This window comes from Carya illinoinensis, chromosome 1, assembly GCF_018687715.1.
Source record: "Carya illinoinensis cultivar Pawnee chromosome 1, C.illinoinensisPawnee_v1, whole genome shotgun sequence".
Classification (NCBI taxonomy): Eukaryota; Viridiplantae; Streptophyta; class Magnoliopsida; order Fagales; family Juglandaceae; genus Carya; species Carya illinoinensis.
Window position 1 is genome coordinate 54,928,480 of NC_056752.1, and position 19,755 is coordinate 54,948,234.

Sequence of the window (19,755 nt, forward strand, 5' to 3'; positions counted from 1 at the left end):
TTATTATCTAAACGGTTTCTTAATTCATCATTTATATTAAAAATGAATAATACTACTCATCATTCTAATTCTTATCATCTCATAATGTGATCATCTAATGCAACATTATGGAATAATAATAAGATGATGAAAAAATAGATAATAAATAGATTTTTTTTCTTAAAAAATATTTAAAATTTCACATTAATCAGTGTTATTAAAAAAAATATGTTCGAATGTTTAGCTTAAATTTAAGAATTGATATAAGATGTGTTTGACAATATAAATCTCCAAACTCCAAAGTGACGGAAGCGCTTCACCTATATGAATACTGTGAACCAACATGCACAGTATGAATACATTTTTCTAACGAAAGGGAAACGAAATTCTTAAAACTGGCAAAAAGATGAAGACATTATTTATAAAGATCATTGAATGTGTAAAATGTTACAGTTTAGGAGGATCATATGTCTATAGGCATGGTTATATTTATCGGAAATACTAAACACCTAAAAATGAGCGGGTCGCAAACAAATTCATGATACGAAAATATCTCTGATGAAGACAACATTAAGTTCCCCGGACTCGCCATGTTCTCGTTAGAACCGTCGTATCCATTCTGCAACTCTGGAGAATTAGAAATACACCCCGAGATTGCCTTCAAAGGTTCACAAGAAACTACACAATCCAACTGCACTCTCCAACTGCTAGACATTATCATGAAGATGGCTTTTTACTCTTTTTCTTGACAGTTTTGGCAATAGCATCGCAAATCTCTCTTTTCCGTTTATTGTTACTGTTGTTATTGTCATTGCCATTGTTGTTGTTTAGACCAACTGCAACGGCTGAAGTCTTGCCTTGAGCTTCCAAAGCATCCTTCACAAAAAACTTCAACCTCCATAGGGTAGATTCAGTCTGCATACGAACCACAATGCACTCGATTACTCATTTTGTTACCAAGCAATTGTAATGAGAATCTATAAGATGGAAATACTGGCCAGCACCCGTCAGGAAATCTAAATGATAACCTGAGCATCCATGTCAAGGTCCACCTCTTCAGCAGTTGCTTGGAAGCATGGATTACTTTGAGCAACAATCTCCAAGGCCTTGGTTAGATCTTCAGGAGACAATTTGGTAAGTGCTGCACCAAGTTTTCTCTTCTCTTCGGTAGTAATTTTTCTGAAAATAACGTTCTCAGCAAAAGCTTTAATTGCTTCGGCAGTGATGCGAAAGTAATGAGGCATCCAAAACACTAGCCCAATCATGCTATTGAAGACAGAACAACAACAAACGAAGGAAAACTGGATTTTGAAAGTTCTAACTACTCTTTCAATTTAATTCCAAGTACACCTACCACCAGTCAAAATGTTGAAAGATAGAATATTACAACAAATCACTTCTATATAGATTGCCCAGTGGTTCAGAAATTTTAAGTTCGTTTTAAACATGTATTCCATCTATATGTTATGGATCCTAGAACCGGTGTGTTTGGCAATGTCTTCTGTTAATAAAAGCTCGTGCATTTTAAAGTAAGTTTAGTTACAAGGGTTCCCGTTCCCAGTAAGAAAAACTATAATCAGCCGACAAAATTTACTCTTGGTAATTATAGACAGTCAAAGTAGAACAATTGCATTTGGAAATAATGTGTATAACCTGCATATTTGACAAAAAAATCAATCTAATCTAGAGCACATCAAACTCAAAAGAGTCATTGGCCCGGTAGACAAAGCATAGGAAAATATGATTCCTGTTTGATCCATTACCTTCATTGGATGACATAACTTTCAGAATTAACGCAAAAACAGAATTAAACTTGTAGGGAAAAGGCAAATCCGCAAATCCACATCAACATGCACATGTTCACAATCATAATCAACAAACAAATCCCAAGTTAATGCTGCTTTTGTTGGTCCCAAAGGTTAGATTAAAAGGAAAATTTTATATAATATAAGTTAGCCAATAAAGCCATATTTTGCAGTATTAGATGATGCCATGGAACAAACCTGCACTTTTGAACAACCAGTTCCCGGAGATCTTCTAAATGTACATCAAGCTCGAACAGCTGAAACGAATTCATCATGGTGCATTGGAACAAAGTCCTTGTCAGATTCCCAATGTACGATGATTCTTTTTTTTTTGAAGGATAATACGATGAGAATTAATCAGACTAGAATAAGGACATAAAAAATTTATTTATAAATATTTATTAAAAAAAAAAAAAAAAAGGAAAGAAGAAAGAAACCTTCAACATGCTTGAAGAAGCTTTTAGATCTATGAATTATATCAAAAGGCTTGTTTAGTGTCAAACATATCCTAATAAGAAGCATGTGAAATTTTAACATACCTCATCACTCAAATCTCTCGCCATTTTGGCATGAGCAGCCTCCTGAGCAAGCTGCATATCAAACTGTGCCTCTGCTTCCTCCTCTTCTCGTCTTTTTTCCTGCAAGCACATTACTACTAACATTAACATTAGAAATCATAAACTAAGATTATTTACCATACCTTCAATCCAAGAATGAGCTGATCATGCTGGGAAGAAGTTACCTCTTCAGTAACTTTAGGCAGAAGTTGCAGCCACTTCTCCTCAAATTTTTCCAGCAAAGTTTTGGCCATAACATGAACATCACTTCTCTCATCATTATATTTCATGGCATTTTTGAAAACCAACCTCACATCAGCACATATTTCCCGAACATTCTTATATCCGGTACCATCCTTGGCCTCCATTTGATTTTTAATTGTACTGAAATCCATGGGCTTATCAATTACCTATTATTCATCATCTGGAGTGAATTAATTAAATGCACATACAGAAGCAATTTAGGAACAAGAATGACAAGCCAATCAAGGACAAACTGTCAAATGTGAACCAATGGAATATCTTCTACAGACATACTTAAGCTTAACACTGTCAAATGTGAATGGGAATGCAACATCACACAATTACTATTATGATTACTGACATACTTCAAAAATTAAAAACAACGAACTTTACCTCATAGTAGTCATGCAGCTTAAGACCTTCTACATCTACAGGTTCCATAAAAGGCCACGCCCACTTGTGTTGCATAATCTGGAAGCCAAGGCAAATGCATGTCAGGAAAGATGAAACAAAATACAGCTATCATTTTCAATCTTACAGCATCTAGTTGATGGTCTTTGGCATTGGTGCAATTTATAGCCAAGACAGTCCATGTGTTTGACTTCTAGAATAAAAGAAAGAATAATAAATACAGCATTTATATATGCCTCTCCTAGATGCGAGAGGAAACTTGATTTGTAGAAAATCAACCTGCAGAGAAATACCACGAAAAAAATTTGTGGTGAATAAGGTGCATCATTTTTGTTAATGTTCTAATATACAGCCCACAAAAACTAAAACTGCAACAAAATTGCCCAGCAGATCTTTTTTATGACGGGGGAACCACCCCACTGCATAGTCCTTAGGACTCATCCATGGAACCCAAAACCCCGGGGAGACTAGCACCAGCAACCCACCGCCATGACCTCCCACTTAATCACAGTTTGATCCCAGGGGAAATTGAACCTGTGACATAGGGCTCATGCACACAAGTTTTCCCTTACCACTTGGGCTACCGGGTGGGTAATTGCCCAGCAGATCTTGTTAATCTAATATGTGAATTTTGAACAGAGGGCATATATAAAGATCGTTATCCAACTAAATTAAATGAGAAAAAGTTGACATCCCTTAAGTTCCCAAAATAGATGGTAAATAGACTTCTGCATGGACACAAACGAACACAACAGACACACACATTAACATACACATCATAAGACACAAGAAATCATATATCTAGATATATATGTTAATAACGCAAAAAATGCCTTAGCATAAATATATGACAGAATCTTTTACCTGGCGCAATATTGTGCCAAATTGGCGCATGAGCTCTTGCATTCTCTTTGCAGCAGCTGCTTCTCGACGTGATGCATCTTGCTGCTGCTTCTTGATGCTTGGAATATGTTTCTCCTTATCTTTATCCTTCACTATTGAGCTACCTTTGGATGTGCTAAGTTGCTTTTTACTCGTACTCGAGTAGAACTGTTCTATCTCATTCGCTCTCTGCTCGAGCTGCAAGGAAATATGATATACTAACAATCTTTATAAATGTAAAAGAATAGACTTAAAAATGACCCAACATGATTAAAATAAACAACAACGCATTATTATATATGATTCTAAGCTAAACTCAACATGCAAAATTATAGCAGCATTCTCTGGATATGAAAAAGCACATGCTTATCATACATCCATCAGATACCTATAGCCTTATTTGTTTTACTTTTTAGGAATTGTTCTTTCACCTTTTTTTTAGGAAGCTCACCCGTAAGCTTGAACAACCAATCCCGGCCGGCAGCCTCACTGGCCACCTCGTCGACAGCACAGACAACGCCGATGGCCCCTCTCGATCTTCCCGGCAACAACAGTAAGAGGTTTTTGGCCACGATGGCGTCTCTAGGGTCTTCAGCAGAAACGCCTGGAGAAGGAATCGACGCAACCGTCGTTTCCCAGGCCTCCGATGGATCGAGTCCATCACAGATAGGGCCAAGCGGCCCACTGGTGTCCCTGGGAGGCCACCTGCATGCACGGGATGAAGCCCACCCCCTTCCAGTGGTTTGCACAGGCCACCCTTTCACCGAAACCACTGTTTTCCCTTCAAGGGTCCTCTGCACCATTGAAGAAGAGGAAGTTCTAAGCTCTGAAAAGGAGGAAGAAGAGGAGGGTGATTGTGGGTCAGGTCATATAGATTATAGTGCCTATCACGGTAATGGGAAACGAAGGGGACGACCTTAGCCCCATTTGTTCTCTTCCTCCAGCACTGCCGTGGTCTGACCCAGAGTTAGATTGGGTGTTGAAAAAGGTAGAAGATATTCGGCATTGTGCAGGGATCTCTTGTGTCGGTTTCGAGGATCAACTGACAGCCCTTTTCACAGCTATCGCAGCGGAACAGTCACAATTTAACCATTCAGCCACCAAAAGAGAAAGGGAACTAAAAAGACTCTCGTGCTCCGTAAATTATGGTTCACAGGAAGGAAGTACGAGTAGGGATAAGACTGTCGATAGGGTGAATCTAGGGGATCCATGAAGCCCAAGATCCTCTCATGGAATGTTCGGGGTTTAAATAACCCGAACAAACGCCTTAGAGTGAAAAATTTAATCCGGGATTGGAAGGCTGATATCGTTTGTTTACAGGAAACAAAATTGAAGTTTGTGGACAGGTCAATTATTAGAAACTTGTGGAATTGTGTTTATGCGGGATGGACTAGCTTACCTTCCAAGGGTGCATCAGGGGGTATTATAGTGATGTGGGACAAGAGAGTAGTTGATTTGGTGGATGAATACATTAGCGAGTTCGTGGTTGCATGTTCTTTTATGTCACTGGAGGACGGGTTTTTATGGGGCTTTGCAGGCGTGTATGGTCCTAACAATGACATTCACGAAGTTTCTATGGGACGAGATTGCTGGTTTGTGCAACTGGTGGGAGGGTCCTTGGTGTATTGGAGGTGACTTCAATACCACTCGATTCTCGAGTGAACGGTCGGGGGTCTCTACTTTGGGGTCAGTCGACTTCACAACCTTACTTTTTGAGCTGGATTCGGTAGACCTTCCCCTAGTGGGGGGCGACTACACTTGGTCAAACGGGAGGGCATGGTCTCGCTTGGACAGATTTGTTGTCTCCCCCTGATGGGAGACACATTTTCCCACCCTATGTCAAAAACGCCTCCCCAGGCTTTGCTCAGATCATTTTCCACTCCTACTGGACTGTGGGGGTCTTCACGAGGGGCGAAGATACTTCAAATTCGAGAATATGTGGCTGAAGACGGAGGGATTTATGGACAAAATCAGATCTTGGTGGTCCTCCTATCAGATTTCGGGCTCCCCCAGTTTTGTCTTAACTGGGAAACTTAAAAACTTGAAAAATGATCTGACGATATGGAACAAGGAAATTTTTGGGAATCTAAATGACCAAAGAGCAAACTTTTTTCAGGAATTGTAGAGGCTTGAGGACAAAGAAGTGACGGGGGCTCTCACGGTGAACGAAAAGGAAAGAAAGATGGTGGTAGTAACTAAGTTGGAAAAAATCACGCTTATGGAGGAGATATCATGGAGACAAAAAATCACGGGCCCTTTGGTTGCAAGAAGGGGATAAGTGCACTAATTTTTTCCATCGTGTTGCCAACTCTCATTGAAGAACCAATGCCATCGAAGTTATACACAACGAAGGGAGGACTATCTCTAACAGGGTAGCCATCAAAAAACTCATCGTGCACTTTTATGAACAACTTCTTAAAGAGCAACACCCTTGGCGTCCAAAGGTAGATGGACTCACTTTCAACTCTATTGATGCACCAAGTGCAGTGTGGTTGGAAAGGCCGTTCGAAGAGGAGGAGGTGCGCACTGTTCTAAAAGGGATGGATAAAGACAAGGCCCCAGGTCCCAACGGTTTCACGATGGCTTTCTTTCAAGCTAGTTGGGACATCGTCAAAGAGGACATTATGAAGGTATTCCTTGAATTTCACTCTTTCTTGAAATTTGAGAAAAATCTCAATGCCTCTTTCATTGCTCTTATTCCAAAAAGGGCAAGGTCGGTTGAGGTGCAGGACTTTCGCCCCATCAGCTTGGTGGGTGGGATCTATAAAATCAACTCCAAAGTGTTAGCCCGGCAGATGAGTGTAGTTATGGGAAAAATTATATCGAAGTCCCAAAATGCCTTTGTGAAAGGGATGCAAATTCTTGACTCTGTCCTTATTGCTAACGAATGCTTGGATAGCAGGGTCAAAACTGGCAACCCAGGTATCTTATGCAAGCTAGACATGAAAAAAGCCTTCGATCATGTAAATTGGGACTTCTTGTTGTACATACTTGGCAGGTACGGCTTTGGGGAAAGGTGGTGCCAATGGATAAAACATTGTATCACTACTGTCAGATTTTCTATCCTGGTAAATGGCACCCCGAGGGTTTCTTCAATAGCTCCCGAGGTTTGCGGCAAGGGGACCCTCTATCCCCTCTTCTCTTCATTTTAATAATGGATGTTCTAAGCAGAATGTTGAATGGAATGGTGGAGGGTGGTTTCATCTCGGGCTTCTCAGTGGGCGACCTCGTCCATGGTAATCTCTCAGTTTCCCATCTTCTCTTTGCTGATGACACTTTGATTTTTTGCGAGCCGGACCCTGATCAGATTCGCTCTCTAAGGGCTCTTTTGTTATGCTTCGAAGCCGTCTCGTGACTCAAAGTCAATCTCGCAAAATCTGAAATCGTACAAGTTGGTGTGGTGGATAATCTAAGTGAATTGGCTGGTTTTCTGGGTTGTAAGGTGTCATCCCTACCTATGAAGTATCTTGGTCTCCCTCTGGGGGCTCCTCACAAATCCAAAACTATATGGGATGGGGTTGTAGAGAAAATCGAACGCAAACTTGCGGGTTGGAAACGACTCTATCTATCCAAAGGAGGCAGAGTCACTCTTATCAAGAGCACGCTTTCTAACCTTCCCACATATTTTCTCTCCCTATTCCCCTTGCCTGCAAGTGTGGCGCATAGATTGGAGAAGACCTTTCGTGATTTCTTATGGGGTAGCTCGGAGGAAGTAAAAAAATTCCATTTGATCAAATGGGATAAGGTATGCACACCTATGGCTAATGGAGGTTTGGGGCTCTGCAACTTGAGAACCTTTAATAAGGCTCTATTGGGTAAATGGTTATGGAGATACCACAGGGAAAGAGATACTCTTTGGAGGGAAATAATCGATGGCAAATACGGGAGCCTGCGGGGAGGTTGGTGTTACAATGTAGCAAGAGGGGCTCATGGAGTGGGTTTGTGGAAATTCATAATCAGTGGTTGGGAAACATTTCTCACTAATTGCAGGATGGCGGTGGGACGAGGCAACCAAGTTAGCTTTTGGCATGACACTTGGTGTGGTGAGGTAGCCTTGAAGATCACTTTTCCCTCTCTTTTCAGGATTGCATTCGATAAGAGGAGGCCACAGTTGCTGAAAATATGGACAGCTTCTCTAATTCCACCAATTGGTCAATAAGATTCACTCGAGCTGCACAAGATTGGGAGTTGGGAGACATTGCTGATTTTTACAGCGCGTTACAAGTGTCAACTCTACAAGCTGATGGAGAAGATCATCTGCTCTGGTTGCCAACGGGGAACAAGCAATTTTCGGTACGTTCCCACTACAAGGTACTGTCGGCACACCCCTCCATTGCATTCCCTTGAAAGTGCATTTGGAGGACTAAGGCTCCTCTAAAAGTTGCCTTCTTCGGTTGGCTAGCATCCCATGGGAGTATTCTGACTATCGACAAATTGAGAAGACATGGCCTCTACCTAAAAGATTGGTGCTTCATGTGCAAACACAACAGTGAGACAGCGGATCATCTACTTCTACATTGCAAAGTAGTTACGGTCTTATGGAATGACATCTTCATAAGATTAGGCTTGGCATGGGTAATGCCTAGTAAGGTGATTGATCTGCTGGCATGTTGGAGAGGTGTTCGGGGAAAGGGACAGATTGCAGACATTTGGAAAATGGTGCCACTTTGTCTAATGTGGTGCATCTGGAACAAAAGGAATAGTCGCTCCTTTGAGGATAAGGAGCGTTCACCGGAAGGGTTTAGGGATTTCTTCTATCACACTCTAGTTTTATGGGCATCCTCTATTATACTAAATGGCACTACCTTTACTGAACTTCACGCTACCCTTCGCAGCACTTAGTTTGTAGCTAGGCTCTTTGTATACCCCCCGTGTACTCGGGTCTTGCCCTATTTATGTTTTAATAAATATCTTTTTACTTATCAAAAAAAAAAAAATGAATAAGGAATTGTTCGTTCATCTAAAAATACAAACAAGCAACCCCCCCCCCCCCCCCCCCGGGTGGGGGTGGGCGGAAGAAGAGGTGTTATGACAGGTTTTTAGGTGAATAAGTAAATAATCAAATGTAGAATGAACTTTTTTTTCTATCCTGTAGATAGGTATATTTTTTTTATATAAATAAGTAAACTATAGAGCTAAATTTATAAACCAAAAGAGGTGTAAACGGGAGACCACCTAGAACAAAACAAAGAAAAGGAAAAACAAACAATAAGTCTGCACCTCCTTATTGCAGGGTAGATAAGGCGCAACCTACACACCAACTCCCCTTAAACTCTACTCCCACATAAAAGGGCCAAATACAGTCTCAAAAACTCCAGCACATTTGTGTTTCCACATAAATTTGATAATAAAAAACAGCAATCAATCAAGACACAAATGTTATAAGCCAATAAATACAGTGAGAAAACCAATGCAAAAATAAACCATTGACGTGTTTAAAGTGATATCCTATGCTTTTTTTTATTTGGCACCAGGTGTCCGAGAACAACGTCCCGACTAACCGTGATATTCTATGTTATTATTTCACAGCAAATACTACTAAAAAAAAATCAGTACATATCAGCATCATAAGATCCTTACAACTGGATATAAAGTGAAGAATGGGTTTAGATCTCTTGAAAATTAGAATATTGTATATCCATGTAAAGAACTTCAGCAGTGTTCTAAGGCACCCATCTTCCAAATCAACAATACTGATCCTCCATTTTTCTGTTCAATACGCCAATTACCATGACAGGGAGGAAAATTTTATTTATGAAGGACACAAAGGCAAATGTGTACAGATTGACCGGCAACCAAATTGTAGTGTCGCACTAACCGTCTTTTAAGGAACTGATACAGTAGTGAATTACAAGTTTTTGAGTTGGTAAGACAATCATAGAAAGCATACTATTGAAACATGAGGATTGATTATTGCTTGCTGAACATGACATAAACCAAATAAAAGGCCTAAGACAATTTATTCCATTGTTTAAACCTGAGAAGAAAGTAATGACTTTGAAAAAGAAAAAGAAAAAAAGATAAGACATATGGAAAGGTACCAAGTAGTAATTGCTACATGTATTTTTACCTTGTCAACCTTCCCGGAAATTTTGTCAACGTGATGTCTGAAGCCCTCAATCCCTGCAGCAGTATCATTAGCAATATTTCCTATTTCAACATTCCTGACATCTGGAATTGGTACTTCCATGGACATATATCTGACAACAATTATAGGATCATTGTGTATTAGTCGCTGAATGGGAATCTTCTGTGATCGTAGATGCGTTGAGACAAAATTAGAGAACAGAAATTCAAACCCAATACTCACATGTTCATTATTACAGACAAAGGAATAAAAAACCTCCGCTGAAATTAGCTAAACACCACTATGAGCTCTATCCTTCCACCACAACCCCCCCCCCCCCCCGTTTCCCCCGCCGGCGGGGGGAAACTACCTATCATAATTATCAAAAGGGGAAAAATAAAGAAACCTTGACGGCCAAAAAAGATAGCAATCAAAATTTATTTTATTTTATTTTCCTTAAGCAATAACAGAGATTTTCATCTAGTGAAAATCCATGATATCACACTGTCGAAACTAGTACATAGTAATTTTAAACCCAAAAAAAAAAAAAAAACAATTGAAGGGAAAAAAATGATTGCTGAGGACCTGAGGTCCCCGTCTAGTTGGAAAAAATAAATAAGATTCTCGTGAAGCTTTCTTAATCAATCTTTCTTCTACAGACAGAGAACATTAGGAAATCGATTCCAACTAGCTAGAGATTAAATCGTTTGAAGCCCGAGCATGCATTCTACTTATATTTTGGACTCGCGTACATTTAAATATATACATACAGTACAGCACAGATTCGTCAACGTATACATAAACACATACAGAGATACAGAGAGATTGATAACAGGAAGAAGGACCCTAAATGTGATGCGCAGGCGATATCTATTTACTGTAGCGAAGTTTGGGTTTTCGGCAGCGACTGTGTGTGTGAGGTTACTCTGCTGGCGAAACTGGAGTACCGATCCCAGCGACGTCGGCTTTTTCCTTGTTTTTTTTTAGGATTACTAAAACACAGTCGTTCTCTTCCCCCTTGCTTCGTCTTCTTTTCGGGTTGTTTATCCTCAGTTAACAACCTAACAATGGCCGCTCGGTTATCAGAAAATTTTAAGGAAAAAAAAAAAACAAAAACAAAACAAAAAAACAATGGCCGCTTGAGCCTTGCACTCGATGGTCGATGGTCGTACAGAAAATAGTAAAATACGACTGTCGTGAACGTGGTTAAATTCTGCGGGTAATGAAAAAAATAAAATAAAATAAAATCATAAAAATACATAATGAGCTCTAAAATATATCCCATTATTTCAACCGGGTACCTACCCGGCCCGGAACCCGGGTTTAAAATTTGGACCGGGTTCCAGCCCAAATATACCTAGTTTGGTTATGACTCCGGACCGAAATTCAGCTTAATCCAAATTTTATTAACTCGAAAATTCGAGTATCGGGTTTTACTTGATTTTTTTTTTTTTAAGTCTGTTTTAGAAGCAGATTTTTATTATCTTTTGAGATAACGTGAAAAATTGATAAGGTAGACAATGATATTTGGGTGTGCTTGAAAGTGCTGGCATTTTATGATCCAAACCAGACTACTTAGTCACGTTCGTGTAAAATCAACTTGTTCTTGTAGAGTTTGCAATGAATCCCTTATTGGTTCACCAAGAACATAGTTCTCAATAATTCTAGGCTAGATGGAATGCTCCTATACAAGAAAATCCCAACAAACAAGCCTTGGGTCACCTTAGGCCATGGCAAACCTTCCCCATGGATCCCAAAATAGGGAAACACCCACTTACGGGAAATCTTTTTTCCATGTTAGCTGCAGTAAAACACAGAACCCATTGACCCTTTCTACTGCCGAAGCAAAGGCTGAATCGCTATCTTGGGCTCAATAAAACCTTCATTGGCGGTTCCATATAATTGACTGATTTGAATAGTATTCCTCCCTCATGAGTTGGTCTTATAGCTGAAACAATGGACAAGAAAAATGATAGCTTGAATAATGGAGAAGAAAAAACAAAAGGACAATTCTAGCAACGCTATTTGTTTCAAGGATCACCTCATTAATAAAACCATAAATAGATATATCAATGTTTTCCAAATAAGAAATCTACAAGTGCAAGCACAACTGTCATAAAATACTTTCACTTGAGGTTCAATCTAGAAACGAAGAAAAATAACCCACGTAATCAAGAACAAGCAACATTTAACTTTCATCACAACAGCAAAATAGAGTAATAATATACTACCCAATATTATTACAGAGTATGAATCAAAGGTGCCTCTAAGCAATCCGTACATGGTAGTGTTGTATAAATATATACTCAAACAAGAAGAAAGAGAGGCCAACTATTCCCCAATTTAATCAACAAAACAAATTTGAATTAGTATTGAGAACATTGACAATTAGAAATTAACTGCTGCTACAAATCCTATATATATATTCATCACAATTCTAATGCAAATTCTATGAATGTGCACAATCATGAGGAACACAACTGCTGCTACAAATCTGAGGGTATAAAGAGATTGCCATGCAGTAAACAAAACACTATATTATATGCTCAAACAGAGTAATGCATAAAGTCATTGAAACAAAAATGCTCACAATACTATATTGTTCTTAAAATTATTGATCCTTCCACAAGACTTTCATAAGGTCAGGAAAGATCGGAAACATGATCTTCTCATATTTTGTCATTATAAGAAAAACAATGTTTTTATTCTTGAACATTTCTTTTTTTAGGAAACATTTGTCATTGTATTGAACTAGTGTTGATCTTTCATGTTTTTTTTTCTTAGGGAGCATGACTATATAAGAAAAACAATGTTTTACAACTTCCTATCTAGAAATATTAATTATTAATCATAACCACCAAACCCAAATGACAGTCACTAGCAAAAATAGAACAAATAAATAAAGAATTCAATGTTAGTTCTAGCAAAAAATATGAACAAAAAAGAGCTTTGCCAAAACATAAAAATATTTTATGGGAAGATGCCCTGTGAAGAGAGATTCACCAACTGAGTTCTGACTCATCTAGTCAATCTGACTGGGATTAGTAATGAATTTAAATAAAATACATTAATTATTTGCTTTTCTATTGCTTTATTTAGTTTCTTCTTTTTATATCTCGTAGAATAATAGTGGGTTTAGTCGGTATGGGCATACTCTTTGTACAAGTGATTGTAGTTGGTAATGATAGTTGGGCTGAACTTTATAGGGCTCTGTGTTATTCATGCTCTACCTTTTTAATCTTGACCAGTTTTTATGGAAAAATATACAGAATTTATGACATTTGAGAAGTTTTTCCCCAAGTTAATTATAAAAGGAGTTGAAAAATGTCTGGAGAATTCGTATTTCAAGCCTTAAAATATGGACTGACTTCAAATTATAATGCTTTAGAGCATAAAAAAAGAACCAAGCAGCTAGCTAGAGAGGTATGCAGCTAAACTTGAGAAACTAAAACCAAAAAAATTCTCGTCTGTCTTCCATGGACATTTCTCCATGTCCCCCAAATGACCATTTTCTTTCAAACCAAATAGCCAACGCCAAGAAATAAGGGATTGCTATATTTTCAAAAAGCGAAAACCCCTCCCACCTTCACATTTCCTACCTTATATTGGGCTTAATTGAAGAGACTCCAAATGCTAACAACACAGACAATGTATGAATAAGTAATCTACAAAAACTAGGGCTGAGCACCGACGCAACTGGAGTCGGTATCTGGGTCGTCCAACTCCGACTCCGACTTTGTCGGAGGCCGAGTCCGACCTCCGACTCCGGCTCCGAAGGGTATATGCTCTGACTTGTCGGAGCGGAGTCAGTGAGAAATCTTCACGAAACAAACCCAAGAACAACGAAGTCGGCACCTGAAAGTTACAAAAAAACCAAAAAACAAATCAAAACCAAAACCAAATCCATAATAGATAAAAGAGAAATCAAAGATTCACTCTGATTTTTGAAGAGTGAGAGAGAGTGATTCGACGCAGGGGGAGGGGAGGGAATCGGGGGGGGGACCTAATAATAAGGTTTTGAGATGAGAGGTGAGAGAGAGCGATTCGGAATTCCGGCGCAGGGGGAGCCGGGGAGGGGAGGGAATCGGGGGGGAGAAACGAAAACCTAATGGCTAATACAGTGAGAATCTGAGATGAGAGGTGAGAGAGACAGAGAGCAATTCGGCACAGGGGGACTCGAAGGGGAGGGAATCGGGGGGGAAAAAAAGACCTAATACAAAGCACTGAAACGACGCCATTTGGGGCTATTTTCACCCCAAACAGCGCCGTTTCAGTGACAGAAATTTGAAAAAAAAATAAAGGGTTGCGTGAAATGGCGCCCTTTCACGCAACCTAGTTTCTAATAACGGCGCCGTTTAGCATTTTCTACTTCTAAATTCTACTTCTAAACAATAAAAATAAATTAATAACTAATAAGTGAGTAAAAATATATTTTAAGTTAGTAAAAATAAAATTAAATAACAATTTAATGTGTATTATTTAATTAACTCACTAAAAAAATCACCAGTTAATTATTATTTTATTAATTATTACTAACTTAGAGAGCTATATATTAGAAATTTGACAAATTTTTTTTATTGTTGTTATATCCAAGGGAATATATTTAATAATTATGTAATTATATTGTGATATTAATTTAATATATATTAACTAATAGTATACTATTATATATATTATATATTAGTAATATACTAATACTAATACTATTAGTCTATTAATATATAGTAAATTAGTAATATTTATTAATTTATTTACTATAGTCTATAACAAATCACTAGATGTAATAACTAGTAACTAATAATATGTAATAACACTAGTTGCACCAGTACTAATAGATAATAACTTAAAGATATTAATTTAATATATATTAACTAATACTGTACTATTATAATTTTTATATATATTATATATTAGTAATACACTAATGCTAATACTATTAAATTAGTAAATTAGTAATATTTATTAGCTTATTTACGATAGTCTAATAACTAGATAGTCTAGATGTAATAACTACTAACTAGTAACTAATAATATGTAATAACACTAGTTACACTAGTACTAATAGATAATAACTTAAAGATATTAATTTAATATATATTAACTAATACTATACTATTATATATATAATATATATTAGTAATACACTAATACTAATACTAATACTATTAGTCTATTAATATATAGTAAATTAGTAATAATTATTAACTTATTTACTATAGTCTAATAACTAGTAACTAATAATATGTGATAACACTAGTTACACTAGTAGTCTAGTACTAATAGATAATAACTTAAAGATATTAATTTAGTATATATAAGTAATAGTATACTATTATATATGTTGCCCAGATGACTAACACAAAAGGGGGGTGAATTGAGTTGTATTAAAAAAATAACAATTATAAATCAAATATATAATATAAAATATAAACAAAATATGAAATAACAATAAATATAAAGAGTAAGGATAAGAGAGAAGCAAACTCAGTATGTTAACGAGGTTCGGCCTCACTGCCTACGTCCTCGCCTCAAGCTATCCCTTGAGGATTCCCAAATTCGCTATTCAACCTCCTTCAGGTGGAGATAGAAACCTATTATACCTTTGAACAATACCGTTACAAAGGATCCGTGTAGAACACCCTCTACACTTGTAATCACCTTACACGTGGTGATTCAACTATTCCTCGTGTAGAATACTTTCTACACACATAAGGGTTATACACACCCTTTTTCTGATATAAGAGCTGATAGTGGGTAGGTTATCAGAAAACACTTCTCAATGAGTGAAATAAGAACAATACAGCGCAAACTATATCTCTCAAAATGAATAAGGATTAAGGCTCAATGCTTAGAGAAGAGAGAATGAAAGCTTTGAATGAATGTTGTATGCTCTTGGTGTTGTGAATGTGAAGCTCTCAAATGATCTATTTATAGGCATATGAGACTTCATATTCAAATTTAAAAAGATTCACATGTCAAAGACAACATCATTCACTTTTTCAAAAAAATTCAAATAAAAGGTTCTTCTTTTTCAATTGTCAAAGACAACATCATTCACTTTTTAAAAAAAATCAAACCTAATATTTTACTTTTGACATATGACAAAATGAGCACACTTTCCTTTTCAAAAAATTCAAATCTAATCTTTTATTTTTTGTATATGACAAAAGGAGCACACTTTACTTTTCAAATTTTTCAAACAAAATCATATACCTTTTGTATAAGTCTAAAAAAGCATCAATCACTTTTGAAAATATTCAAATAAAACATGCACATGTGAAATATGACAATCAATCATTTTTAATATTTTCAAAGTTCAACTCTTTAATCAAGGCATGCACATGCAAAAGATGACAATCAATTATCTTTCAAAATTTTCAAATTTAATTTTCAAAAATATTCATGCACATGTGGAAAATGTATTTTAATGCTTTATGATAAAATATTAATTTTGAGTATTAATCCTAATTTCGAATTTTAAGAGATTTACAACATTACTCTATGACTTTAATGTGAACTTGTTTTCTTCTTTCTCATGCTTGGTCCTTTGATGTGCTTGATTCCATTGTGTGAACAACTTGAGCTTGAAACTCCTTTATTCTTTGAATTCATTTGTTATCATCAAAATCCATGTGTAGATTTATAATCACATGAAACTTGAAACCTTGGGTTCAACAATATATATTAGTAATTTACTATATACTAATAGTCTAATACTATTAGTCTATTAGTATATAGTAAATTAGTAATATTTATTAACTTATTTACTATAAGTTTATAACTAATAACTAGTGCGAATTACTAGTATATTATTGAATTTAACTAATGATGTTAATATATAAGATATAGTTATATAAAATCTGTATAATCAATTTTAATTTTTATACATTAGTATTAAATGCTATTATAAATTTATTACTTATATATTAGTGTTATATGTTATATTATACATTAGTATTATAATGTTACATGTTATTAAGCATTTTAGTATTTATACATTAATATTACATGTTATTATATTTATATTTATATGATTAATATATAGAAAAACACATTTATTATTTATAAAATATGTAAATTAGCGGAGTGGAGTCGGAGTCGGAGTCGGATCATCGGAGTCAGATCGGAGCGGAGTCGGAGTCGGATCTGCCTGGCCTCCGACTCGGAGTCGGAGTCAGAGTTGGATTTTCAGATTTTTGCTCAGCCCTTACGAAAACCCCTCTCACAAGCAGGCAGAATAATGCTAACAACACAAACAATGTTAGGGTCACCTTTATCGTGGGCGCACATCACTAATCAGGTACTTAAGCCAAAAAAAAGAACCAACTGAGAGAGAGGCAGAGACAAATCAAACACAAACCCAAACAGAAGCAAAAATCAAACACAAATCCAGATTTATCAAACTAATAGCATATACTTTATACCCATGTTTAACAAAATAACCTAGATCTAGCACAAAATGTCGTAGCCGTAGCAGAAGAAGGATGCTAACACAGAATGTCGTAGCACAGATCTTACCTGAACAAAACCTACACAAGTTGTACCATTTTATTATCGTCATTCCAAGGTATCTAACGATGCAAGATAGAGAGAGTGAGAAGAGAGAGAGATCGAGGGTGAGAAAAAATGAACGAGATGAGCGGCGACTAGGGTTTCTAACTCTGAGAGAGAGAGAGAGAGAGAGAGAGAGAGAGAGAGAGAGAGAGAGAGAGAGAGAGAGAGAGAGAGATATTTAGCCGGGGTCCGGGGGGAAAACAAATGAAATCGAGTACCGGATTTTTAATCCGTATCCGGGCCGTCCTACATTACACACGAATTAAGTAGTTCTAGAGATCTAAATCCGTTCAAAAGAATAATAAAAAATTATTATTTCATCTTTTTTTTCTATATATAACTTTGGAGTTTGTAATTTTTTTTAAAAATGGAATTCATTATTAAAATAATAATTTTTTTATGTGAATCTTGAATTATTATTTCCACTTAGTTGATATTATATTTAGAGATAACAAAAAGATTAGTATTATAAAAATATGATTAAAATTATTGGATGTTATGTTAATAGATAGTGAAAATATAATTAATTTTAAAATATGTTAAAATAATAATAAATAGTGTTTCTCAGTTAAGTATTTATTTCTGCACCATCTAACAATTCTGTGCGAAATAATCGATCAAGGCAATAAACAAACTTGAAATGATGTCAAGTGTCAACGATATTGCTTTTCATAGACAAAGTAGTTTAAGTTATTGGGTTTGAATTTGAAGGTTCAAAAAATGCTTTTTACGGTCTAAAAATATCGAAGGTCTTTGGGAGAAAAAATAGTATGTTAGTTAAATTGCTTTAAATATCGAAAAAACTAAATATCTACTTTTTAAAAAATACCAAATTTACATTTTTGTAAATTTTTTTTTGCCTATAATGTTATATTTATTAAAAACCACTTACACTAATTTTAAAAACTTTTAGATACATGTATGCTAATCAGTAAGGGCCTGTTTGAGATTGCGTTTAGAGTCTTAAGAAGTGTTTCAATAATCTTAAAAACTTTTTAACGAAAAAATTAATTTGTTTGGATGTTATATGTTAAAATACCTTTTAATATCAAACAAGCTTTTTCTAATAATCCGAAATATAGTTTAAATTTTTTAAAGCTTTTTCTAATAATCTGAAATATAGTTTAAATTTAAAAAAAAAATTGTTAATGGGCGAAAATACTCATAAAATATTCAAATAATTACAATTTTTAAACTTTTAAAAATATGATCATAATGATTTAAACAATTAAATTATCGTCATTTCTACCTTAGAAATCATATTGTTAATTTGTTTTTCAAATAAATGTAACATATTTGAAAATACTTTAAATATATTTTTACCGAACAGTAAATAAATCTTTAATAGCAGAACTTATTATTTAAATTATAAATTATAAACTCTACAATTTTAAACGATATTTTCTACCGCAATTCTGAAGATGCACATAACTTTTAATAATATAGTTTTTTAGTAAAGGTCTAGAGATAAAAGTACGATAGTAAAAAGTTATATTTCATTATTTAATACCGTAATCTTGAACAGGTACTTTAAACAATCAATTATGGAAGGTACTTAAAAATAATTTATATTATTAATTGGTATTGGGCTTTGTTATTATTATTCAAATCATTCTACTTGCAAATTTATGTGAACGATATACTCTCTACGTTGATCTCATGTATAACTAAATCAAATTTTATTAGGTTACTAGCATGATAGGCATGTCTTGACACTCATTTAAAAAAAAATATATATATATATATATAGAAGTATTTTTTGCAGTCGGCAGATGCAGTCGGCGTACAGTCGGTTGTAAAAAAGTGAATTAATACAGGACCTACATGAAAAAAAAATTATTTTTATAACTTTTTTTTATTCATGTAGGTCTCCCTGAATATAAAAAAGTTTTTTTATAATTTTTTTTTTTATTTCGTACAGCCGACTGCATTTACCGACTGTATGTAACAAAACCCATAATATATATTTAAATTATATAAACGGGACTTTATATATCAATTCAATTTTACAATTTGTTGTTTGGTTTTCGAAAGTAGGATCTCCTCCATCCAATCGAAATGAATAAACTCATTGATGTATGGAACATGCAATTTTATTTCGTTCATATTTTTCAAACAAAAAAATGATGATCGAAGGAAAATGATTTATATAGTTACAAAGTTGTAAGTTTTGTATATTCGATCAAATAAAAAAACTGGAGCCTATGTAAAAAAAAATATTAATATTTATATATTAAATTCTATTTTTGTCAAAAAA

The 19,755-nt window shown here is 35.5% G+C and overlaps 1 protein-coding gene across 4 annotated transcripts; it reads right to left on the reverse strand.

Annotated features, from left to right (window-relative positions):
* Positions 1-375: 375 nt before the first annotated feature.
* LOC122289615 (transcription factor GTE6-like) lies at positions 376-11,103 on the reverse strand. Of its 4 annotated transcripts, none has more exons than XM_043096782.1 (9): positions 10,188-11,103; positions 9,948-10,077; positions 3,860-4,075; positions 2,978-3,055; positions 2,527-2,751; positions 2,324-2,422; positions 1,983-2,041; positions 1,008-1,158; positions 376-894 (listed from the first exon to the last, which is right to left on the reverse strand). In XM_043096782.1, exons 1-9 carry the CDS (start codon positions 10,193-10,195, stop codon positions 697-699), a joined length of 1,164 nt encoding a protein of 387 aa, XP_042952716.1. In that variant the 5' UTR covers positions 10,196-11,103; the 3' UTR covers positions 376-696. The 4 variants fall into 4 exon arrangements, with proteins under 4 accessions (XP_042952716.1, XP_042952707.1, XP_042952730.1 ...); XM_043096773.1 differs by having other exon boundaries at positions 10,823-11,102; XM_043096796.1 differs by having other exon boundaries at positions 10,790-11,102.
* Positions 11,104-19,755: the final 8,652 nt, after the last annotated feature.

Bases quoted from the DNA above. Each gene is read 5' to 3' on its own strand.
- LOC122289615 (XM_043096782.1), bottom strand. The intron at 2,752-2,977 runs GTAAAGTTCGTT...GATGAATAATAG, and splicing joins AGCTGCATGACTACTATGAG to GTAATTGATAAGCCCATGGA. The intron at 2,042-2,323 runs GTATGTTAAAAT...AATTCGTTTCAG, and splicing joins CGAGAGATTTGAGTGATGAG to CTGTTCGAGCTTGATGTACA.